Source organism: Rattus norvegicus, chromosome 13 (assembly GCF_036323735.1).
Source record: "Rattus norvegicus strain BN/NHsdMcwi chromosome 13, GRCr8, whole genome shotgun sequence".
Lineage (NCBI taxonomy): Eukaryota > Metazoa > Chordata > Mammalia > Rodentia > Muridae > Rattus > Rattus norvegicus.
Window position 1 is genome coordinate 96,527,667 of NC_086031.1, and position 26,043 is coordinate 96,553,709.

The following is a 26,043-nucleotide window of genomic DNA, read 5'->3' on the forward strand; positions in this document are numbered from 1 at the left end:
TTTCAAGTGAACAGGACATTTTATGTATTAACTTAACTTTTAGTCTGTCAAGAATGGGCTTGTTTAAAATCCGCATGTAATGTGCATATATGCAGAAACAAACAAACGTAACACATCACCTGCACAGGAACATGGTTAGCCCTCCCACAACATGACAGAACGGCACGGTTAGTACAAATCTATTGCAAGGAAAGAGGGTTCTGTGCATCAGCGCCACAGAGAAGCGCGGAGGATGCCAACCACAAGAGCCAAGTGTAAGTTGTGTCTGATCGCCTGGAAGCCTAAGGGACACCATGTTGCTCCGATATCCTGACAGGAGTAACTGCTTAAACTCTCAGCCATGGATGTCTTCCTCTGGAGCTAGAGCCATATTCCAGTTTACTTCCTATTCCGCAGTCGTTTGGATTTCCTAAGTGAGTCTATGGCTTCTGTTGCCTTCCTTCGTTTCCGAGGAGACTCCTCGCTCTGCCCGGACCCTGAGGATGTTCCTACAGCACTTTCCATGACTTCTCGGAGCTTCCGCTCCAGCTCCGCCAGCCGAGCGTTTTGCTCGCCTATGATCTGGGTCTGCTCTAGCAGTTTCTGGTCTTGGTCTTGCAGCTGTTTCTGCTGTTCTTGCACTTTGGTGCGGAGCTCAGAAATCTCACGCCTGAGGACAGTCACGCCAGCACCATTGGTTTTGACCTGCTGCTGCAGTTTGGTAACCTCTTGTCTGGACGGGTTTTGCTTGGAGAAGAGCTGCATGGTTGTCAGGGCTGCGGATGGTCCGGGAACTGTGGAGAAAGCATTTAAAAAGGCGAATCATTCCTGTTTCCTACTGGGAACAGTCTAGCTCACTTTAGGTTCTTGGGTTTATTACAATAGAAAATTCACTTTAAGTCAGCAGTTGTGGTCACATACAAAGAGTTGGCATGACATGGTCTAGAGAGCATAATTTAACCAAAACCCCAAGAAACAGGGAACTGGGGACGTAGCCTTACAGGAAGACATGTACAAAGCATCCTCAGCACAGGTAAACGAAAGATAAAGATGCTATGAAGTTCTACATGATGGTTCTTAGACACTGAAGACGTCATCAAGATGCTCCAGAGAGCGGCTGTGATGGTGCTGCACAGCCATGCTCTCAGCACCTGAGAGGCGAAGGCATGAGCATCACTCAAGCCTGAGGCCAGCACAGGCTACAAATACACACCGAGACCCTGTCTGAAAAAGCGAAAACAAGCAAGCAAGCAAGCATACCTGGAGGAGAGCCCATGAGTCTTCCAGACACATCGGATCCTGGCAATTTCCTCTTCAAGATCGGAACAATCTTCTCATCAAAGTACTCCATTGCCATGGAGGAGATGTCCCGCAACTCCTGCAGGACTTCATGAGCTCGCTGAGGGGCTCTGGTAGAATTGACATATCTCAGTACACGGTAAATCTCATCAATCACCTACAACATGAATTCTCATTAGTACTTTTTGAAGTTTAAAAAAGAGATTAGCTAAATAGCAAGGTTACCGTCTTATAGTTGCCGTGAGGACTAAGGCATTTGAAGTCACTGCCTGGAGAACCCGCAGCACAGGCTTTGGACCTTCCTACAGTATTCTGTGCTTAGACTTAGTGATAAGCATATCTACTGTTCAGGGTGCTGCAGAAGCCAGAGTCAAAACAAGTGAGATGCAGCCCCTGCCTGCCCGAGGTGGGTCAGAACATCTGGGAGACACCACACACACTGGACGAGAAGAGCTGCACGGCTTGCCAAAGAAGCTAGAGAACCAAATGGGCATTCAATTCTGCCTGGAGTAGTGGGAGGGCAAAGGATCACCCACAGCTGCAGTCCAAACCCAAGTCTGTCCCCAGCTCCCAAGGACTTGGTCTGACTCCTTTCTCTTGGGTGCTGCCACCACAGGCTTCATCCCTTAAAACGTTGTTTCTCTAGGAGCTGACACAGCTTGGAATGAGTTTTCAGACCACGCTTTCCCATCGTGACGAGAGGGCAGCAGAATGTGCTTTCTTAAGTTTAGTGACAACTGCAATGGGGAAGCTGCCAGCCCTGGAGAAGAAACGTGCTCAATGAGTGGCCTAACTCCCTCCTCCCCAACTTGAACAGTAACCGAATGGCCTACGCCACGTGTGCTCTCAGCTCTACTCCCCGGGAGGGCACTGCTCACACTTCAAGGGCTTCAACACAGACCTGGAAACAGTGACTCATGTCTTTGAGGACCACAGTCTAGATAATGTCTATTGCAATGAGACTTCATCCCGTGAGACCTGGGGCTCTCAGGCAAACCATCCAGTCTCAAACCTCCTTGAATCATACATAGTCCTCTCACTGCATTTATTCTAGCCCTGGGTCAGTCTTGTAATCTGCCTTCTCTTCTTGATAAGAACACACGTACAATACTTACTAGTTACAGGGAAACACAATGCCTAGGCCAGCCCTTGCTGTTCTACACTAGGTTCAAGGAGACGCTCTTTTGTACAGTGATGACTTCACCAAGTGGCCAGTGTTGTGGGCAAGCATGGAAAGAAACTGAATGAGGTGAAGCAGGGTGTCAGGCAGACACACTGTGTTGCATTCAATCAGCAGCCAGAGCCAGGTCAGGAGTCCAGGAGACAAACTGCATATATGGGTGGGTTCAGAACAGCCCAAAAAGGTCTGAGCCCACAAAGGGAGAACATAAGGACCTAGGAGTCAAGGGTGCAACCAAGGACCCAACGGCTGGTGCTGTGTCTCTACCATTACTATTCCACACAGGCTCATGTCAGAAGAACATTAACTTTTCAGGAGGCCATTCAAGTATCATGCTAGAAAGCCAGTAAGAGTAAAATGGAGTTCCCTTTCTTGGACTAATTGCAAGCATAGTTTAAAATAAACACAAGTATTTCTACAACATTTCAAAGCACTGGTGTAAAACCAGTGAACATGGATGACAGCCAGGCGTGGGGTGCACACTGCTACTCTCAGCCCTCAGGAGGCACAGGCAGGTCAGTCTCTGAGGCTGAGGCCACCTGGCCTCTACATGCAAGTTTCAGGTTAGTGAGGGCTACAGTGAGACTCTGTCTCCATAACAAGATTCTTATTCTTATGAGGCTTGGGAAAGGAAAAACAAAACAAACAACCCTGCCTCCCCTGCCCCAAGGCTGAATAGTGTCACAAAGTAAAGAGAGGGAGCGGAGGAAAGAGCACAGGGAAGCATTAGAGAAGGGCCAGGAAGCTCTTAGACATCTGTGACATCGAGTGAGGAGACAGGACTGGCTCCCTGAAGTCGGAGAGGAAATCTAGGCCTGCAAATGGAGTACTTTATACGACACACACAAAAAATGTTAAGACACAACTAGGATCCCACACCCTTCGGCAACAGTCACCAGTGCTAGTAACACACACGGACTCTGCATATTCTGAATACATTCAAAGAGTATATATAGAAAAATTTAAGAAATCCAAGGCAGGAGTCCAGCTTTGTAAAAGATTGTTCATGTTGACTGATATTTTACATTCTTGGGCTAGGTTAAATGAGTCACTTTATTAAAATTGTTTGTGTCCAAGCAGTACATGTGGGTTATAAGTAAGAAAAACATTGTGACAGTTGATTTTTGGGTTTTGTTTGTTTTTATGCCATCTCAAAATCATGCCCTCTGCTTTAATTTGTCCCCAGGCTTTTGTATATTCTGATCTTTTGATCCCTTTTCTAGAGTGTTTTCCTTGTATATCTTTTCCATAACATCTTCACCTCTGGACATTCTTCCAGGTTAAATCATATAAACATCCTCACCAAAGTTTTTTTGTTTGTTTTTGTTTTGAGACACGTCTTCTTTGTGTAGTCCTGGCTGTCCTGGAACTCTGTAGACAAGACTGGCCCTCAACTCACAGAAATCTATCTGCCTTTGCCTCCCCAGTGCTGGGATTAAAGGAGTGCGCCACTACCTCCTGGCTTCATCAGTTTTTTCTCTTTAGAAAACTACACACTGTAAACACACCTTTCTGTTAGTCTGTCTTCCTCATAATATGTAAGCTAACAGAAGAGATCACAGCCAGCTCACTACTGGATACAGGGAGCTCCCCAATGACTGGAACATGCCAACTGCTTCTGAGTAGTAACTAAATAAGGGATGACAGGAATCAAATATTTGTCCTGTGTAATAGTGACTTAGCCAAATGAAACTGTTTTGGGGCAAGCTACATGTTATGTTAAATTAAGAACATGGGTTTTAGAGGGCTGGTTGCTTTGAACACAAAATTCAAGACTTAACAAGATGACTACTGAGAGTAATTTCTCAAAATACACAATTCTTACATGTGCTTCTTCTATGTTTAATCAAGTATCCTCAGTCTTATGGCTAAATCTCAGATATTATATATACATGCATGGTAGATTAACATTGGTACCACAGTCAGTCTAAAGTGACTTCATTTTGTGCAGGTGTGGGAAGCCAGCTCCTACCCAGCAATAACTGAGTGAACGACTCAGAACAACGAGCTCGCAGCAGACGGATTAGAGCTCCATGCGCTGTGAGACACAGAGGCAGAGCTATGGCCTGCTTTAGTCTATGGTCTGGGCAGTCTACTGAAGGCACGAAACCTCAATGGTAAACGTCCAGCAAGCAAGGGAGACGGGTAAGGCAGAAGGCTTGTCAACACCCGAATGAAGAAATAATGGAGTCAGTATGCTAGGTAGCCCAAGCCCGAAGCCTCCGTGTTCAAGGGACTAAGGCAGGAAAACCGAGAGTCTAGGGCCAGGCTAAGTTACACAATGAGATCCTGTTTGAACAGGCACTGATGAATGAATACACGAACACAACCAAACAAGGAAAAGTAAAGCAATGGAGCTGAGACAGGCAGAAGGTGGGAATGGACAGGTGACAAGATGGGTATTAGCATGTGTGATCCGCATTCCAGCATTTAGTCTACGGTATGCGCACAGAACAAGCATCAGCTGGGCATGGTAGCCTGGCTTTAACCCCAGTCGTCCAGTGGCAGAAGCAGGCAGGTCTTTGAGTCTGAGGCCAGCCAGAGCTACCCAGTGAGACCCTGTTGTCAAAGTAAAGACAAAAGCCAACAACCAAAGCAAACAGAGTATCATTAATGTTTTTCAGGACATACCAAAGGGTACGGCTAACAGACATTAAATTATACTTGTAAACTAAACTATCAAACATTTTTACCTTTATTCTATTCAGTTCTCTACACATAACAAAGTATCTCTCTGCATATAAGTTTCTTCTAGGAAAGCTCACCTTTTCAAACCTTATTATACAGAGATGTTAGTGCTGTGGGATAACCTATGTTTTCAGTAAACTCTCAAGTGACTTCTCTCCTCTAACAGTCAAGAACAGACGGTATGATGGAAGACAAGCAAACCAAAGCCCAGCACTGCGTGGCAGCACTGCGTGTTTTGTCCACTCGGCCAGGCAGCTGCAAGGGCACAGGCTGAGAGAGCACAGCATTCACTACATTTAAAATGTAGTTCAGGGCTGAAGAGATGGCAGAAGGCTTAACAACATTTCTGTTCCCATAGAAGACCAAGGTTTGGTTCCCTGCAGCCAGCCTATGGTGGCTACCACCTGACTGCAGCTCCCATTCTCAGGGTTCTGGTGCCCTCTTCAGGTCCATGTGGGTACTGCATGCATATGGTACACCATGTGTACACCACATGGGTGCTTGGAATTGAATCTGGATCTGTCTGATTGTTTTGAGACGGGGTCTCACTCCATAGCCACGGCTGAACCCTTTCTCCAGCCCCACAAATTAAAATCTTAAAAAAAAATTCTTTTATTCATTTATTTGTTTTGAGAGAGGATCTACATAGTCATGGCTGGTCTGAAACTTGATATGTAGGCTAGGTTGACCTTTAACTCACAGAAATCTTCTTGCCTTTGCCTCCCAAGTGCTGTGATTTAAAGGTGTTTGGTCTTAAAAACCCTTCAAAAACTTAGTTCGTTTTCAGAGCACATCTGGTCGCCTCTCATACACTGCTCTGGAGCCTGGTGGAACACACCTGTGACCTAGTGTTCCAAGGCTGAATAGAGTCAACGTGGAGATCCCACATCAAAGTAAACAAGCAACAATAACAAAACCAAAACAAACATATCATTTGAGATGTACTGAAAGACAGCAGGCCTCATGTAGGCTCTCTTAACAGCTGTCTGTATGACTTTCAAGTAATACACCCCATACAAAATCCTACCAGGGCCTTACGCTAAGTTACCAGAAACGTCTCAGCGTTTAAAAGTGTGGCACAGCCCCAGTGTGAATCACTATCCCACGTTCAAACTGCAAAGTAGTAACACTGACCCCTTGTGCCTCCAAGCATCTGTGGGCGAACGTTTATCTGTTAGAACCTACGGGCGAGCCATCACCAGGAACCTTCCTACTCCCATCTTCATGTTACCTACCTCTGTCTTTTCACTCAGGACTCCTTTAAATCAACTTCACGCTTCCAACTCTTTTAATTTTAAAAATGTCTTCCACAGTCAAAGTGGTTCTGAATTATCCCTTATAAAGCATGTGTTTGTCTGAATAACTTTTCTTTTTTTTTTTTTTTGGTTCTTTTTTTCGGAGCTGGGGACCGAACCCAGGGCCTTGCGCTTCCTAGGTAAGCGCTCTACCACTGAGCTAAATCCCCAGCCCCCTGAATAACTTTTCTTATCTCACACTTTTATTCCTTGCATGAGTTCCTCAGTGGTGAAATCCCAATACTGTGCTGTCTGGCAACCTAATTTAAATTATATGGTTCTTCTCTTACACAACTAACAAAGTGCTGACTGGACAGCTCACTTCCAGCGAAATGGATCTATTCTAATAATGGAAAGGAATGTCATCTTAGTGGGCAACAAATTATATACTAAGCCAAGATTACATGTTAGGAAGAGAATTTGTTAGAATGTTTATTAATGTTTCTCTCTAGAGTGACTTCCAGAGCCCCTCGTATGAAAGGCTTGGTCCTTAGTTAGGTGTAAAACTGTTGGGAGGTGAAGCCTGGTGGAAGGGACTTAAGTCATTCATTAGGGATGTATCCTCGAAGGGGCTGCTGTGACCGCTCCCTTCAAAGATGGCCTCCTCTTCCCTTCCTGTACACAGCGGCCTCCACTGGCCAAGCTCCTCAGTGCTGTGCTGCACAGCAAGGCCAAGCCACTGTAGACAGAAAGCTGAAACCTACAGGTTAGAATGAACCCTTTCTCTTTAAGTTTATTCATCTTGGGGACTGGGTACAGTGATGCACAGAGAATGCAAAGTTCTGAGTTCAGCATCTAGAAATTAAACGCTATACTCTGTTATTTTGAAGAGAGTATGCGGTTATGTCTAAGGATAAGAAATCCTTAAAAAGAGAATGGCTATGAAACAGTCTAAACTAAGCTTGTTAAGGTAACTTTCTTTGAGTGCTTTTTGCTTGTTTTGGTTTCTCAGATTAGCTATGGCTGCCCTTGGACTCAGATCTGCCTGCCTCTGCATCTCCACTGATGGGTTAAAGGTGTGTGCCACCAGGCCTGGCTTAAATAACAATTATGGAGTATATATCCTGCTGTTTTAGAATAAGCTATTAAAGCTCATTTTAAGAAACAGAAATCCAAGTATGATAAAACATTTATCTGAATAAAAACATTTTTGGTTCTTTCCAGTCAAGTACTTCTTTGCTGGAGGAGAAAGCCCTTGTGGAGGAATGGGCTGCGGTGCAGAAGGCCGTGAGCAGGCAGTGGGGGTGCGAGACCACACGCTGGAGTCAGCCCTGCACCAACAGCTTCCCTTAGGCCTTGGTTTCCTGCCAATGAGTGACAGTGAAGTCTGTCCCAATGAGTGAGGACAGTGAAGTCTGTCCCACCTGCCATTCGTGGATGGGAATGCAAGGAAGGAAATGCACAGGAAGGTGCTCTCCTCAAACACACAGCACAGCACTGGCAAGAAAGGGGACAGAGGAAACCCCTACTCCGAGGTGATGGTCATAGAAAGTTCCTCTCTGGTGAGCTCCACTGTGGACGAATGAAGGTCAAGCCAGGGGGCTGCCTAGCAGTGCTGAGGACACAGCATCGCAAGCCTCAATATGTTTACTAGTGCCTGCTGCTTCAGTACTGAGGAGCCGTTGCCGAAAGGATTGGGACTCAACTGGACTCCACTGCAGTTGCTCAGGCTGACCCGTCTGTTTCAGCCATGTGAACCCACACCAAAACTGGCAGCAACTGTAAGGCCAGATACACAAGACTCATCTTTACAGGCCCCCAATCTAGCCACAAACTGTCTGTCACAACTGGCTGCTCGTTCTCTGATGGGAGGAGATTGGAAGTTGTGTCTCGGATGTGTCTATTAAAAATGAGACTTGCAGTGACAACTATCTACTGGACTCAAAGGACTTTTCAGTTGCACATAAAGAATTAAAGACTATAAACGGATAAGATATGGTATATTAATCTGAACCTGAAACTGTTAGGTAGTCATGCTTTCACAGTATCTTAAAAAAGCATTTGTGGGTCATATAAAGAAGCAGAGATAAACAAGGAAGTGAAATAAAATTATAAGCCACCAAGAAAGATGTTATTGCAAACTAAGAATGCAAACAGTAGGGCTGGAGAGATGGCTCAGCGGTTAAGAGCACCCGACTGCTCTTCCAGAGGTCATGAGTTCAATTCCCAGCAACCACATGGTGGCTCACAACCATCTGTAAAGAGATCCGGTGCCCTCTTCTGGTGTATCTGAAGACAACTACAGTGTACTTATATATAATAAATGAATAAATCTTTAAAAAAAAAAAAAAAGAATGCAAACAGTATCTACATATGATATTGCCTCTGTAAACTGTTTATGGAAATAAACTCATTAGGTATTAAGAAGTTCTAACCACGGAAAGGACGCTTTTGCCAGTCTAAGAAGCAAAATGTTCTTTAAATGCATTTCCACCGCTTCTATAGCTCACTCGAATCCACACTGAACTTGACATGAAGACAGTCCTGAAGTTTCAGGCCATGTAGTGTGTGGTAGGGGAGGGGAACTCATTTAGTAACTCAATGCTATACTTAGTGTGGTAAAGGGGCCCACTCCTTTGCCGTGGTGTATTGCCACAAAACAAATATTGCTGGTCAAATTTGAAAACTTCTAAGTCTATCATTTCAAAGCACTTCTCAAATAAAACCACGCCCAGCATACCCTCTGCCCTACCTTCCCACAGACGGCAACAATTGGAAGACAGCATAGCCTCTGTCTTGTTCAATGCAGCAATTCTAATATTTTGACTGTAAAAGTCAAATGTTTCCTTAACTATGAGCCCTTACCAAGCCTTTCACTTCTTTTTTGCATTCTATAATTAGAATTTTAAATGTTAGGGTCACATGAATGATACATTTAAAAACGGTACAAAAAGTTAAATATAGCCACTAATAGAAACTCCTTCAGGTTAAGTAGTTCTATATCCCAAACAGTGCGTCAGTCTCTGCCTGCACTCCGTCTGCACTGAGCGGCCAGCTTCTGGGTGTGTAGCACCGGTTACCTTTCCTGGGATGAAGCAACAGAGGTTGGAGTCCACATACTTCATGAAGGTCATGTTTAACAGTGACAGCCGCGTTTCCACAGCAGCAAGGATGTCTGCATGGCGAGCTAAAGAGTGGTTCCTCCTTTCTGACTCCCTCCTAAAATAACGGAAGAGTCAGTCAACCAGTACAGCAGCAGCTCAGAGTCAAGGGCTTGCTATCAGGGTGTCTTAAACAGACGGACTTCATGCTGGTTCAGACACTAGGAGCAGGGCCATAACCGTGATGCTCAGCTATCTTTAACAAGAACCACTGCTAATAAGACATCTGTTTAAAAAAATCACTTTGAAGACACAGTGATGGCTCAGTGGTAGATCATTTGCCCAGTGTCTCTGAGTCCCTGGGTTTGAACCCACCATCACACACATACATACGTAGAAACATCAGATTTCTTTTGTGGGCTACACTAAGCCCAATAATTATCAGAATCAGAGAAACATGTTAGGTAAAGGAATTAAACGCATATACATGTGTAAGTGGTTTTCTCATAAGACTTGGCTCCTTTAATTTTTTTAACAGTTGATTTTGATCACTGTAAAATTCAGAATCTTTTTACTTAGGAGCCACTGTGCATAGACTGAGCAGTACCACACCCTATTTAGTATGTAGTCATTCAGAGTGGGCTGTGTATTTAGAGGGGCAGAGCCATTCCCATTCTCTTAGCTCAGCACAGCCCGGACCCCATGAGGTACACCCGTCTGCCAACCCTTCACATCCTTCTGTGTCTACAGTGTCTACTCTGAGCACTGGAGGGGGTGGGCCATGCTGGGCAGCCCTCAGTGCCTGGCTTCTCACACTTGGTGGTGTTCACAGGTTACTGCTGCTCTAGCAGGGACTTCCCGCTGCTGAGTGACAGCCCCTTCTACCGACACCGCCCCCTACACATCTGGATTGTTTCTACATTCAGTTATGAATAAAGATCCCGAGAACATCTGTGTGCAGTGTGTTTTGGCTGTGCTGGAAACCACATCAGGTGTACATGCTAGTCACGTGTCCCACTGAGCTATAAACAGTCCTTGCCTTCAAGTTTTTTATGGATACACATTTTAATTTCTCTTGAATACACACTTGAGGCAAACTACTTTAATGTGATGTCTGTTTTACTTTTAACTTGGCTATCTCTTTTTGTTCATCTTGTCTTTTACAAAAGCATTTATTTAATTTTATGTTATGAATGTTTTGTATGCATGTATTTATGTGCACCATGTGGATGCCTGGTACCCACAGAGGTCAGGAGAAGTGCTGGATTCCTTCTGACCTAGAGTTTCAGAAGGTTGGGGGCTACCATGTGGCTCCTAGAAACTGAATCTGGTTCTCTGCAGGGGCAACAAGCGCTCTGAGCTGCTGGGCCCTCTCTAGGCTCCCGTCTGTCTTCTCGAGACAGGTCTCAGCACTCAGCTCAAGCCAGCTTCAAACTTGCTCTGTAGCCCAGGAAGGCCTCAAGCTTCCGATTTTCCTGCCTCAGTCTCTTGAGTTCTGAAATTAGAAGTGTGTACCATGCCATGCTTATAACATTATGTTCCCTTAGGGTTCTCGAACAAGTACAGTCAGCTGCAGTCCTTTCTCTATATGGTTTGGCACTAACCAGTTTTATATGCACAAGCTTTTGTTCTAGCTCCATTTTTAAAAAAAACATTTAGTGTGTGTGTGTGTGTGTGTGTGTGTGTGTGTGTGTGCGTGCACATATGAAGATCATAGGACAACCTGTGGGAATGAGTTCTCTTTGCATCATGTACATTTTAGGGACAGAACTCAGGTCATCAGCACCCTTACCTGTAAGCAATCTTGCTGGCCCCAAAGTCTCTCTATTCCCCCCCGCCCCCTCCTGAGACAGGCTCTCTCTGTGTATCTTGGATGTCCCAGCGCTTACTATGTGGAGCAGGCTGGCTTTGATCTCATGAGAGCTTCTCCTGCTTCTGCCTCCCAAATGCTGAGACTGAAGTCATGCATCACTGTGCCTGGCCAACTTTTAGGAAACACCATTCTTTCCCCAACTGAACTGTCTTGTCACCCTACTGAAAACCAAGTACGTGTACTAGGATCTATTTTATCCCACTGATCTCCGTCATTGAGTCTGGTGCCCTACTGTTTTGATCACTGTACCTTAGTTCTATGTTTTATACTCTGGAAGTATTAGTCTTCCAACACTAAGACTCAAAATTGTGTTAGTTATTTTGGGTCTCTTATATTTCCACAATAATGTTAAGATTAGCTGTCCAAATTCTCAAATATAAGGTTGTGTAGATAAGATTGCTCAGGACTGTACAGGACTACAGAAAGACTCGAGGAATACTGTCGCATTTAACAATATAAAATCTTCCAGTCCACAAACATACGTGCCTATTTATTTGTGTTTTCTCATGTCTATTTTCTTTCATTTAAAAAAAATAATTTGTTTACTTTATGTGCATTGGTATTCTGCCTGCATGTCTATGAGGGCATCAGATCCCCTGGAACTGGAATTAGGGACAGTTGTGAGCTGCCGTGTGGGTGCTCAAAATGGAGCCTGGATCCTATGGAAGAACAGTCAATGTTCTTAATTACTGAGCCATCTCTCCAGCCCTCTCCTTCTTTCTTTTTTAGAGACAGGGTTTCATGCAGGCTGGCCTGAAATTTGCTTACTTAAAGCTGGCCCTGAATTTCTGATCCTTTTTTTTTCCAAGACAGGCTCTATGCACAGAATCCTGACTGTCCTTGAATGCACTACATAGAGCAGGCTGGCCTCAAACTCACAGAGACTCACTAGCCTCTACCTCCAAGTGCTGGGATTAGAAGTGCACACCAGTACAGCACTGCCTGTGCCTTGTTCCCTAGTAAAGATTTGTGTTTGTGGGTCTTGTGCCTGCATGTGTATCTGTGGGTCAGAGGAAAGGGTGGAGTTCCCTATAACTGAAGTTATGGACAATGACGAGCTGCTTTTGGATATTAGAAATCCAACTCAGGCTGGACAAGTTAAGAACAAGTGTTTGTAACTGCTCCAGCCCTCTTTTTTTTTTTTTCTTTTTTTCGGAGCTGGGGACTGAACCCAGCGCCTTAGCGCTCTACCACTGAGCTAAATCCCCAACCCCTCCAGCCCTCTTTTTTTAAAAAAAAAAATTTAGACAGGGTTTCTCTATGTAGCCCTGGCTGTCCTGGAACTTGCTCTGTAGACCAGGCTGGCCTCAAACTCAAGAATTCGCCTGGCGTGCTGGAGAGATGGCTCAGTGGTTAAGAGCACTGACTGCTTTTCCAGAGGTCCTGAGTTCAAATATCAGCAACCACATGGTGGCTCACAACCATCTGTAATGAGATCCGATGCCCTCTTCTGGTGTGTCTGAAAACAGTTACAAGTGTACTTATATAATAAATAAATCTAAAAAAAAAAAAAAAAAAAAGAATTCGCCTGGCTCAGCCTCTCAGTGTGTGGGTTGCCACTGCCCGGGAAGATCATTCGTTTCTAGTATACTTCTAGTTGATCTCTGTGCATTAGAACCCACTAATGCACTCTGTGCATAGAACCCACTATCCTTGCTGATCTTACTGCCTCTAACAATACATTATCTGTGTGCTCCTTGTATCCAAGAACATATCATGCTGGCACTGAGGGACACTTAAGGTCCTCTCAGTTTTTGCCTCTTGCCCTGGCTACAACCAATAAAATGTTGACCAAAATGGCAATAAGAACAGATGACAAGAGATAGTGTTTATTGTCATGGGATGTCCTTCACTATAAAGAGTTGAAACTTACATATGAAAAAAAAATCTGTGCTAAAAAAACAAAACAAGAAACCAAAGCTCACCAAGCAAGCTACCGTGCCGCAGTGTGAGTCAAGGCCGGGGCTACCTTGAACCTACCTTGGTAGTTGTGCTTTAACTTGTTTCTGACACAGGTTATGGTACCTCTCCACTTTCAGAAAGCCCTGATTCAGCATTCTCTGACAGACCAAGTCCATTCTTTTACAAACCTATAAGCAGAGGGAGACAGAATTTAAAAGATAAATAAAACCAACAACAAAACTATCAATGATGAACTTGGGTGGGAAGAAGGTCTCTGTGCTGGTACTGTTCCCAGAGCTGTGTAAGCTGAGTCACTGCCAGTGTCACCAGTGCTATTTAATTACTGTGCTGTCTCACCAAGAAAATATTAATGTTTGGGCCAAGCAGTACCGCTTACTTAGGTGTAAAGTGAATATCCTGTCTGCAGTATGAAAGACCAGTAAATGATGTACCTCAAAGTTTTAAGTTTGAAACATTCCCTTTTATCAAAAACAAACAAATAAACCCCAGGTAAATTCAAACTTCAATCCCAAAAATCTAAGCACAATGAGAATTTATTTCTTCAAGTGATTTTGGCTTCTGATGTCCAAGGCTTGCACATGAGACACTGCTGTTCTCCAAAGCATCTTAGTGATACACTTCAGAAAGGCAACCACCAGAAGCAGCGCGCCACGGGAAAGCCCCAGAGCCTGGTCTGTAGGGTGAGTGGTGGATTAGCCCAGCGACAACTCAGACAGCAAGGAGAACCACATGAAGTCACACATGCCTTTGAAAAACTCTGTACTGAGGCATAACAATGTTAGTTCTTTTAAAAGATGAACTTGGAGTCTCTGTTCTGCTGATTTAATTTGTATATTTCTGAGTAAAACCTAGTGTCCCCCTCCCCCAAAAGTTTTGCGATGGTTTGGTCTGTGGGCTCTAAAGCACTTTAGACACTCAGTACTCTGATCTGCAACAAACAGATCACTGCGACACGAGTACTGAGTATTCTGTGAAGTGTGAGGGACAAACAGTGTATTTGAGTGTGAAATGAAGACAGAGAGGACTAAGTTCTCATCCTCCATGGCAAGATGCCATGGAAGTCAAGAAAGCGTGTGAAATAAGTAGTCAAAGATTTCAGAGTGCTGTGCCTGGACTAGGAACTGAGTTCAGCAGAAGCAAAGGTAATTATTAAAAACCCTCTACTATTGTAGGATATTTCTTGTCTCTGTAGACCCTGCAACATTGCTAAGTTCTGAGACTGAATACTTTTTTTTTGAACAACCACATATTCACACTCCCAAGGTCAGTCGATTATTAATTACTGTAACAATTTGAAGGTATTGTTGAAATTATTTGCTACAAGTTTTGTTCCACTGGATCTAGCTAGTTCTAAAGGTTCCACAGTCTTTCCTTAATCATGTAGACATTCAATAAGGAGTGCTTTACCAACTTGAGAGTCACGACGAGAACCTGAGTAAACACAAAAGTCAACCAAGGGAAAAGGCACATGACTAGAATTAGGCTCTGAAGGAACAAAAGCCAAGACTGCATACAGCACTACAGGCTTTGGTGTCTGCAAAAGGAAAACGTTGGACAGAGCAAAGTACCAAGCAAATACTTCCGAAGACACATCTGGTGTACAGGTAAAGGTGAGAAGAAATTTCCCTAGTCTTGACCTTGGAAATCAGAAAATGAGAAATCATTCTAAAGAGATGACCCTCGATCTTTTAAAAGATTCTGAGACAGCTGTTGGCTGGTTACTCTTGTAGGTTCTATAATATCAGGGCTAAAAGTGTTCTGGAAACCCACTGGAGACAGCTGAGATCAATATGGACGAATCTCAGAGGAAACAGTAAAAGTAAAAAACAAAACAAAACAAAACAAAACAAAACAAAACAACAACAACAACAACAACAAAAAAAACCAAAATAAACCAATGCTTATAAATGACACCTCCATTGATGTCTGTAGATGGAAGCTAACAGAAAGGACAAAAACAGGAGAGAGAAAAAACAACCCACGTCACAAAGACAAATTAGAACAGTGCCACAGAAGCCAACATCAAAACCACATTGAGCATTAGTCAACAGCGTCTGACACGCAGTGCTTTATTAGCCTTCTCCTTTCATGACTGCTCAATAAACACTGGCAATGCACACAAAAAAGGGCACACGTATCCTGTATCCTTTGTTCAGGATTCACAATGGGGCAAAGTCATCTTTAAAAAACTGGATGATATTAATTTCCCCATGGCAAACAATTTAATAATCACTGTTGCCAATGTACACTAACTTGCAACTCTAAATTACCTAACTTAGGGTGAGGAGGTAACACAGTGGTAGAGCAAAGGTGTGGGTTCAATACAGAGCAGCACACAGAGCACAGCACACAGTGCACAGCACAGCACACAGTGCACAGCACAGCACACAGTGCACAGCACAGAACACAGCACAGCACACACAGCACAACACACAGTGCACAGCACAGAACACAGCATAGCACACACAGCACAACACACAGAGCAGAGCACAGAGCACAGAGCAGAGCACAGCACACAGTGCACAGCACCCAGAGTGCAGAACACAGCACAAACAATTCCCGAACTGCCTCATCGGAAGTGTAGTTCTGAATTTAGGGGTATGTCAATAATTTTTCCAAGGCTCAAGGGAAAAGTGTTGTTTCTCTGGCTATTAACATCATAATGTTAATCCTACCAAATTGGTAGTTTCCTTAAGACACAAATTAAAAATACAGCACATAATGAACACAGATGATGCCTATGTTAGAAACTATCAGGACTCACAGGAATGGCTACAATGGTGTAAAGGAAAGGCTGAGAAGGGTTGAGTGGAGGGGAAAAGGCTCATCTCATCAATGGTCACTGAGCTCCATTCTGAGGTATAGAAGTCCTGGAATGCAAGATAACTACAGACACACATCATGTACAGTGCACATTATGAAAAGATTGAAGAGTTTTCCTCTATAAAAGAAACTACAAAGGTTTGAGGTCTATGTTTAACCTAATTTGGACATGACACAACACATTTGCTCAACCCTGCTCCAAGCATGATGTACATGCCTGTAATGTCAGTATTTGGAAGGAAGAGCCAGTGTAGAATTTATGGCCAGCCTGGGCTACAGGTCAAGTCCCGGCCAGCTTGGACAGCACAGTGAGACTCTGCTGCAGTAAACAAACTAATAGTTTTTCAAATATATACAAGATTTATGCATCAACTTAAAAAAGAGCTAAGGCTGGAAACACGACCCCAATGATGGAGGAGACAGTTTTTGGCAGCGCTCATGGTTTTTTAAAGTCACAGTCAATTTAAATGTGTCAGGTGTAAAATCAAACATACATAACAGATGTATACATCTGCTAATTAGCAGCTTCCATCGCTTAAAATTATTTTACATGTACAGGTTTTTCATGCACATACATCTGTACACAATGTTCAGGCCTGATGCCTACAGAGGCCAGACAATACCCTGGAATTGTAGTTATGCATGACCGTGAGCTGCCATATATGAGCTGGGAAGAGAACCGAGGTCTCCTGAAGAGCAGCAAGTGATCCTGATGCTGTCTCTCCAGTCCCAGTTTTTCTAGTTTTATTGAGAAGGAAAAATAAACACTACATGAGCATTCTTGGAAAAACACCCCCACCCCCCAAAATACCCAAGGGAGTTAATGAGACTCACCATTATACAGAGAGGACACTCGTGGGCTTTTTGATCCTTGCTGTCTTAGAATTAGAAATGAATATAGGTTTTCCTAACATATTAGTGCCTTCAGGATTTAAAATGTCTTATTTGTCCTTTTCTTTTTTTTTTTTTTTTTCTTTTTTTCGGAGCTGGGGACTGAACCCAGGGCCTAGCAAGCGCTCTACCACTGAGCTAAACCCCAACCTCTTATTTGTCCTTTTCAAAAGTCACATTTAACTTAAATGTGGTAATGAATTTTTTCACATACACTTGTTTAGAAATCTTTTTGGATTTCTCAGTCATCATGGCCTTTCTTACAGTGCAAGGCAACTGCACAATAAACCTGTGAAACTTGAAATTTTCCCTTCATCTCTCTCAAGTCAAGCTTTAGTGACTCCTAAGGTGCACACTGTAACACGTGGCTGCTTATACGACAATACATGATGCCTTTCATTTGCGGCATTTTCTCCTCTGACACCTTAGCTGCCTTGAGAAATGCCACCCTAGAAGTCTTCAATTTTGTTCAGGATGCTGTGAAGACATTCAGATGCAACTCATATGTCACAGTAACATATACAGCACATCAAGATACACTCTGATTATTCATAAGTGCTAAGTTGTGAAACACTAGCTTGGAATAAGGAAATTGTATAAATCTGCTAAGTTTTTAATAGAACATTCTTTGGTACGCTATAGTTTTTTTTTTTTTTTTAAAGGCACTTGATGCTTTTCTCTAAATAACTCAAAAGCTGTCATTACAGAGTTAATGCTGAGTTCAAACTCCTAACAACAGTCTGCAGTGTCTGTGACATTCCTTTTTCACTTGTTTGGACTGTTTGGGACAGGGTCCTGTAAATAGCCCAGGCTGAATTTAAACTTGGAGCAATCCTCCTGCCTCAGCTTTTCAAGTGCTAAGAATATAACTATTTGCTACTATACCTGACTTGAAACAGACTTTACAAGTTCTATGCCCCACACTCTTCAAAAGAATCAATAGAAGAAAAGAATGAAAATGTGGAATATTCTAGAATTTAATTCTTTTTTTTTTCGGAGCTGGGGACCGAACCCAGGGCCTTGCGCTTCCTAGGTAAGCGCTCTACCACTGAGCTAAATCCCCAGCCCCTAGAATTTAATTCTTTATCAGAACTAAGATGCTCCTCCCCCCCCCCCCAAAAAAAAGAACTATAGAGGCTAACTTTGAGGGAAACCGAGAAGGTTAAATATAAGCTGGAATGTGCAAATCTCTGGAAGTAGATGGTACTGTGGTTCTGAGACAAGTATTTAGAGGTCTGTTTCTTATTTGAGCTCTTCAAATGGGTTAGGAAAAGGCAAGCTACATCTTTGCCCGTGCTTGTGCACTTAAACTGTTCGTGTGCTTGTGCTAAAGAGAACAAGCACACCTGTGAAGACAGCAGACAGATGTACGGTACAGACAGATGTACCGTAAAGCAGTGACAGGCGGGACCATCTCTAAGTGAGTAATGAATGAGCTTGTCCATTCTGCCTGGTTTCTTTCCTATTTACTTTCTCAGGACCTCCCTTTCCCAAGTCTTACTAATAGCATGTTAGTGTTTCCAAGACAATTCTCCCCACTTTACTTACACTGTCCAATGGTACCTGTGCTAGTACACGGTAATCTATGTGTGGGTGATCTGCTTGCACACATGTCTGTGCACCATGTGTCCTTGAAGCCAGAAAAAGGCATCAGATCTCTTGCAACTGGGTTACAGACAGTTGTGACATGCCAGTTTTATGGGTGCTGGGAATCAAACCTAGGGACTCTGGAAGAGCAGCCAGTGCTCTTAAGCACTAAACTGTCTCTCCAGCCTCCAGTATATTACATATACCACAATCCTCAATCATCAGGTAGAATTATAAGAAATATTCTATTTTGGGTGATTTGTCCCCTAGATATTTACTTGAAAGAAAATTTAAACTCATTTTACATTAGCCTGAGGAAAACAATTAGAAAGAGTCTGTCCCAAGCTCCTATAAAGCACCCAAAAGTCAAACTAGAAGACTTTTTGGTGGTTTTCTGTGGTCTGCACTGCTCTCAGTAAAGGAAGTGAGCATCAGTTAAAATGAGGGTGCGCTAATGAGACATTGAAAATGGCCATCTTATTTATATACGAGAACTTATTCTCAGAATTTGTCTTGAGGAGCAAGAGATGATGACTTAGCAGTTTACAGTGCTTGCTGCTCTCCTGGAGACCTGAGTCTGGTTCCTACACCACATAAGGGGTCAGAAGTGCGTGCAACTCAGCTCAAGGATCCAATGCCTTGTCGCCTCCACAGCTCCCGCATAGATGTGGCTGATACACACATGCACATATAAATAAAAGTAAAGTAAATCTTAAAATATTCTTTCCTTGAGCTAAGAGTGGTGGTACATGCTTGTAATCACAGCATTTGGGAGGTACTGGCAGGAGGACCCTGAGCTCAAGGTTAGCCTTTGTTAGTTTGAAGTCAACCAAAACTCCACCAGATCTGTCAACCACTGGCTTCCACACTCACAAGCACATACGTGAACGCACTGGTGTATATGTGCACCTGCACAGACATGTCGATACACTACACCTTCATACATATACACAAAGAAGAATCTTAAAGTCGTGTAAAACATTAACTTCATGCTAGGGCGAATTAAAAACCTAAAAAAAAAAATTCTCATGTTTCAGGCAATCTATAAGCATCACTTTTTTAGTAGTTGTATATGTTTCGCAGAAAACCCCTTTATTTCACAATGACAGAAGTGAGATGTTTAGAACTATTTTGTTCAATACGCTGAAAATTTCTACTTATCACAGGCTCTGGAAGGCCCAAATGATACAGGGTGAATAAGGTGGATTAGACACTGACTGTATTTTTCTTCAGGTATGTTTACCTACATAGGTAAACACGTATGCACACAAAACATGCAAAGTATTATTTCATAGAAGAAATCAGATGTACTTGCACACCTTGAACTGTCATTTGGATCTGAAATGCATTAAAGACTTGGTTAGGCCACTGTTAGGAGTTGTCCAAACTTTAAGGAGGGCCTACTAGTGAGTTGTAGATCATTGGAGGTGATGTCGTCAGGGGACTGTGGACACCCAGGCTCTTTTTCCCCTTACCCACCAAGAGTAAACACCACTGCACTAGCACCTGTGTAGGTTCCTGCATAGAAAAGAATGAGAACCCCAAGACTCTCACCACAAGCCACGGTCCTCATTAGTCAACTTCCCCCAGGCTTCTTCCACTGACAGAAACCCGAATAACAAACACCTCAACAAAGTGAACCATATGATTCTCACACAGCGAACATGGCGCTGTATTAAGATTATCGCCCCTGCACACAGACCGAATCATTTGAGAAACAAAAGACAACATTTAATAGAGGTTTCTCCCAAGCTTCTGGTTCTAGCATTTTGCACTTAAGATCGGGTAAACCATCTGACCATCACAGTCTGATGAGCACACAGGCTCCTGTTTCCCCTTGTAGAAAACATGGCTTCAGAATGTGAGGTGATGGCACCTTACTAAAGCCTTCTGTGACTCTTCTCTGGACTTCATGCAGTATTTCTAACTCCTTTTGTATCATTACCATATTAGAATTCTTTTACAATAGCCTACAGGAGGGTTCAGAGGATCCAAGGTTCAGGGTTACCCGTGGCTACACAGCAAGTCTGAAGCTAGCCTGAGCTACTTGAGACCCTACTTCAAACAACAATGACAAAAAAAAAAAAAAAAAAAAAAGGCAAAAATCCTTTGCTTGAATTGTTCATTTTTACAATGGTCTTGGGAGAGCTGGGGAGAGAGCCCAGTGCACAAGGGTCACCAGCATTTACTTTAAAGTCTGTGCTTATACAAACAACCCTAAAACTCAGTGGGCCAGAAAAACAGAAAACCAGACTTGAACGAGATTTGTTGGAATGAGGGTTCCTGAATCCCCTTTAGGCTACAGCTCCACTGAGAATAGGTGCTACTTCTTAAAAGTTGTGGGCAGCTCTTATCAATGCCAAGCTAGAGACCATGGCCTTTTGGGAGACATTTGAGATCTAAATGACAGTATAGGGGATACAAACCCATCTGGCTTCTATAAAATAATTAAAAAACGTTTGATCCTTCTTCTGTTTTATGTGCATACATGCTAACCTGTGTCAGCACATGTGCACGCTGAGACATAGGTAATTTTCTATCATCTCTCTTTCTTTCCTTTTTTTCTTTCTTTCTTTTGGTTGTTGTTGATCTTTGAAGACATGGTTTCTCTGTGTACTCTTGGAACTCACTTTGTAGCCCAGGCAGGCTTCCAACTCATCGAACTGCCTGTCTCTGCCTCCTGGGGACTGGGATTAAAGGCATATGCCACGCCAGGCCACTTTATTCACATTTCTGCTCACCAAAGGTTGTCAATTCTGGAGAGCATCAAAAAGTTTCTCATATGTCACTATTTGTGGAATAAAGCTCAAGTATAGGTGGAAACCACCTAGCAGCACATTTAAGACTTTATCCTTCCAGATTTAAGGTCATCCCAATCCTCCCCATTTCTTCAGCACTCTGCAGGTTTTTCTGCGGGTAGTGTTCTGTTTGTGTAGCTGACCATGGTCCCGCTTACCTTCTACACTTTTATCTATGCTTTGTGCTTCATTATTCTGACTCTTTGTAGATGTATTGGGAAGAATATGTCCATTTTGTCTCCATAACACACTGTGACAGGATTGCTGACTGAACTCCTTTACTTTGTGAGTTATCAGGAAGAATTAGTAGAAGGGAGGAACTGTCCTCAAAAGGTTATAATCCCTCAGCTTTACCTAAGTAACCCCTAGTAAGATGGAGAGTCCATAGGAAAGTGGGAGGAACCCCTCCACACACAGGAGCACCCCCATACCGAGGACTACCGCCCTGTGTGTGGGGAGGAGGAGCCTCACCTGCTCCTGGGTATCCAGCTGATGCTTCTGCAGCGATACAGCAATATCACAATGCATCCTTACCTTGACAGCTGATGGATGTGCGCTTTGTATTCTTGTGCTTTATAAAATTTTCTACGGTAAACTGTTGGGATCATGGCTTTTAAAGAATATAAAGGTTACTGACTCATAGAGGGTCAGAACTTCCAGGATGCAGTGAGAAACAAGGCAGAGAAGATGCCTAATTCAAAGCAAAAGGAAAAGGCGTCTTCATTGCCTGTTAGATTTCCTACCACCAACCCAGTCCATAACTCTCAGGTCTCTAATGCTGGAAGGAAAATCATGAAAGAAACTATGAATAGCAGATTCAACTCTCTAGAGTCATCTAGGCAAAGACCTCAGGACGGAGCATGGTTTTATGTACTTGGTTGCTAACTGGAAATTTCTATTCTAGATAATAAGCAAGAGAATTCTTGTTACAGTCATATTTACATTCTGAAATGCCAATAATTCCACTGTATTTCCATGAGCACCACTTGAATTACAGGGGAACCAATGACAGCATCTCTACTATCTTGGGAGTTCTCCCTGGGTTCATGAGACAAAGTAGCATGTTCAAAGTTAAGTTTGTTCTGGTCCTGAAGGGTGAAATATCTGCATTCTTACCCTTGGTACTTGCTCCAAAGCATCTCAGGTACTTATTAAGGGGTCTGTCTGCTCTACACACTAAAGCTGCTCCTGTACTAATCTGACTATGTTACTGGGAAAGCAACCAACTGAGAGTACACACCTTTCCATTTGAAAAGCTGTATTCAGCCAAATACACTTTAATACATTATAGGAATTAACAATTATTTATTGTTACAGGAGGCAAAGACTATCATCAACTCACCTGAACAAGTAACTGAAATGTGACTGAAGCAGCTTCAGGTCAGAGATCTTTCACAAAAGTAGAGACTATTAAGTACTTGAATTATGTACCTGCCACTTAAGTTAGGTGCTAGGAGTAAGGAAACTTGATCTCTTTCAGGATAAGGCAAGAAAGAAAACCGGGAAAGAATTAAAAAGAGAAGATGTCTATCTCAGCAATGCATAACTAGCCCAGGGGTCACAGTGCTGCTGAATGGAAGCCAGCTGAGCTCTTAACGTTGCTCCCTTCCAAGCTTGGCCAGCTTTACTCTGACTCAAGAAAACACAATAAAAGGAACGTAGGCAAGATATATAGCGATGCCAGCACACACTTAAGTCTCTTGATTTTTTTGGCAAATGGTTTAGGTAGAAATAACCACTTCAATTTAAAAGATCTGTACAAGGAGCCTAACGAGGCAATTTCTCTTCTCTATCAATTTCACAAAAAGATCATAATTAAATTAATGCTAACACCTAGTGACAGGCAAGTACATCTGTATTTTATGTCACCTGAATTGTATTTTCTGAAACCAATGAATCTAAAAACCTTAATTTCCATAAAAACCCAGTAACATCAGGTAAAGAAAGGACGGGGCCTGCTGTTTCTAAAACCACATGTGTAGGTATAAACCTGGTCGGGATTGGGAAAGGAGCCCTATAGGGGCTCCTTAAGAAAAATGCTTTAAATTACAAATCTGTAACACTAAGGGCCAGGGAAAAGGCTTAAGATATATAATATGCATCTATACATTTCACATGAAAGAGATGCCAATGGTCAAAGAATTGTGGGACCCATTTTATCTCAGGTCTCCAAGCACAGTCTATTTTCTCTTCTTTAAACTTTTTTTTTAAAGGAAAGAAAAATTAAAGTTCATAGAGCATTTGTCTAGCAGATGCAAGGCTGAACTCCAGAATGGTGGCAAAACAGTAGCACTCAACACCAAACAACAGTGAATGAAAAAAGGGAGGAGAGTGACTAACAAGCCAATAAACCCAGTTTTCCTCAACATTTAACAACAACAACAAAAACAAAACAAAACAAAGCTGTGAACATTCCAAGCTCTCCAAAGCCATTGTCTGGCTGACTGGCTCAATTCAATCAAATGCTACGTACGACCAATTGCCAAACACCATGTACATACAGCATAAATTTTGGTCAAGCAGCATTCTTTATAAAATATAAAAGAATTATTTACGATTCCACATGAAATTCCAGGATGATGCTCTGAAAAATCTAGGACACTGTATTCTGAAATACTTACTCTCAACAGATGAAAATTTCCACTCTACAGTAGGGGAAACACACACAAAACCTGCCCCGCGTTTGAATGAATGACAGCAAGCTGTTTTTAAAGATGACTTTTCCTTTGAAACATAATTACGGTCAATTTAGAGTTGGAAGTATAGGTCTAAAGGATGGCATATCGATTAATAAGAAACTGCTACCCATAGCACATTCAGAAAGATGTCTTTGTCCTTTTATAAACAATCCCGAGCAGATTTAGTGACTGCACAGAAACTGGCTCACAATCACTTCAAAATGTCCACCTCCTCCAATTTCCTAACCACTTAAGGAAAAATTCCCTGGAAGGAAGTGAGATATCTTCCCGAACCAAGGAATTCATCAAATCTTCAGTCAAGCCTCTGGGACATAGTAAAATTCCAAAGGCAATTTCTTTTCTTTTTAAATCTTGGAGAGGATAACGTGTTGTTTTTAGGGTATAAGTAAACCATTCCGATGGCAGGAGGGTGGGCTTGAAGCACATCAAGAAAAAAAAAAAAGATTGTAAGACCAGGGGGAGGGGGTAGTAGCTTGTCAAGGGGCAAGTTGCTCCGCTTTGGGCAGGGGTGTCAGGGAGGCAAAGCCGGACTGGTCATTTCCCAGGGCTCTACCTTAGTGGCCAACTAAGGCTCTGGGGGGTTAAACCCACAACACAATTGCAATTTTAGAAGCCTCAACTGGAGCTCACCGGGGAGGGGAAAAGACCAAACCTACTTCATCCTTTTCAACCAGGAAGCTTGGGTTGGAGGAACAATACACTATTCTTGCAACACAGCCCAAGCCTAGCTGGGATCGTCCGCCTACTTGGGAGTGAACTCAAAGGGCGGCAGGGGCTAGAGTCAAGGCGGGCAGGCGCCTGTCCCCTCGGGAATCCCTGTCCCTCCAGCCGGGCGGAGGGGCACCAAGCCCAACTCCGTTACTTCTCGCAGACGGGCGCGTCCCAGGCTGGGGACCAGGAGACCCTCAAGGCACGGAGCCTCGGCCGCCGGGCAGTCAGGATGCCAGTGCAGCAGCACCGGGCCGACGGTCGCCAGGGACACTTCCCGGCGGCCGGAGCACACTCCGTGCCCGTAGCCGGCGGGGGCTCCCTCCCCAGGAACGCGCTGTCCTTGCCCGCCCTCCCCAGACCTCGGGCCGGGGGGCGCAGAGGCGGGGTCCCGCGGGAGCCTCACCAGGCGGAGCTGGCTAATTTCGTCGTAGGACATAAAGCTGAGGATGTTCTCGATGGCTACGATGGGCAGCGCCACCAGTGTGTTGTTTTGAGGCAGGTGGTCCGGTGCCAGCGCGGGCGCGGCGGGTGCCTGAGACCCCGGCTGCAGGGCCTGCGACGGGGGTGTCGGGGGTTGTCGCTGAGCGGAGCTGGCGGCCGAACAGGAGCCGCCGTCGCCGTGGCCGCCGCCTCCTTCCTCAGCCATCCGCTCCTCAGACGCCGCCGCCATCTTGGGAGTTTGATTCCTTCCTCCACTGTAAGGGGGATCAGGACACTTCCTGTGCGTCACTTCCTCCTCCTGCCTCCTCGGGGCGGAGGTAGCTTAAGGAGAGGGAGGAGCTGGTGGGATGACAGGAGGAGAGAGACGCGACTTCCAATGGAAAGGAGGGAAGATAGGGCACACTTCAAGAAAGGTGGGCGTTGTAGCTCTCTAAAATCAGAGACTGCCTTGTTAGAGTGGAAACGATTCCTTAAACTCCAAGAAAGGCGGTCGACACAGTCTCTTTCATCTGATCTATTAAATAAATGACAGTGGAACAGTTTTCCTTAAAAGCAACTCGCCAAAGGATGATTAAAAACCATGTCATCCTCACTTCATAAGTTTAGACGAAAATTTGTATTTGGATCAGCATTTCCTGAAAGTCATAGTGATAATTTCAGCATATTAAAGGGAATAAAACACCACTATTTAAAAACTACAAGACAACAGATAAACCCTGAAAGCACATTAATGAGATAAAAACACAGAGTCACATACCACATGGCTACTTTTATATGAGATGTCCCATGTAGGCAAATCCTTAGAGTCAGGGGAG

At 43.7% G+C, this 26,043-nt stretch overlaps 1 protein-coding gene across 1 annotated transcript; it reads right to left on the reverse strand.

The window, feature by feature from the left end:
• Fbxo28 (F-box protein 28) lies at nt 1-25,472 on the reverse strand. The gene is made up of 5 exons (NM_001107203.3): nt 25,191-25,472; nt 13,336-13,445; nt 9,462-9,600; nt 1,240-1,435; nt 1-773 (listed from the first exon to the last, which is right to left on the reverse strand). Exons 1-5 carry the CDS (start codon nt 25,455-25,457, stop codon nt 379-381), a joined length of 1,107 nt encoding a protein of 368 aa, NP_001100673.1. The 5' UTR covers nt 25,458-25,472; the 3' UTR covers nt 1-378.
• Between the last annotated feature and the right edge of the window lie 571 nt (nt 25,473-26,043).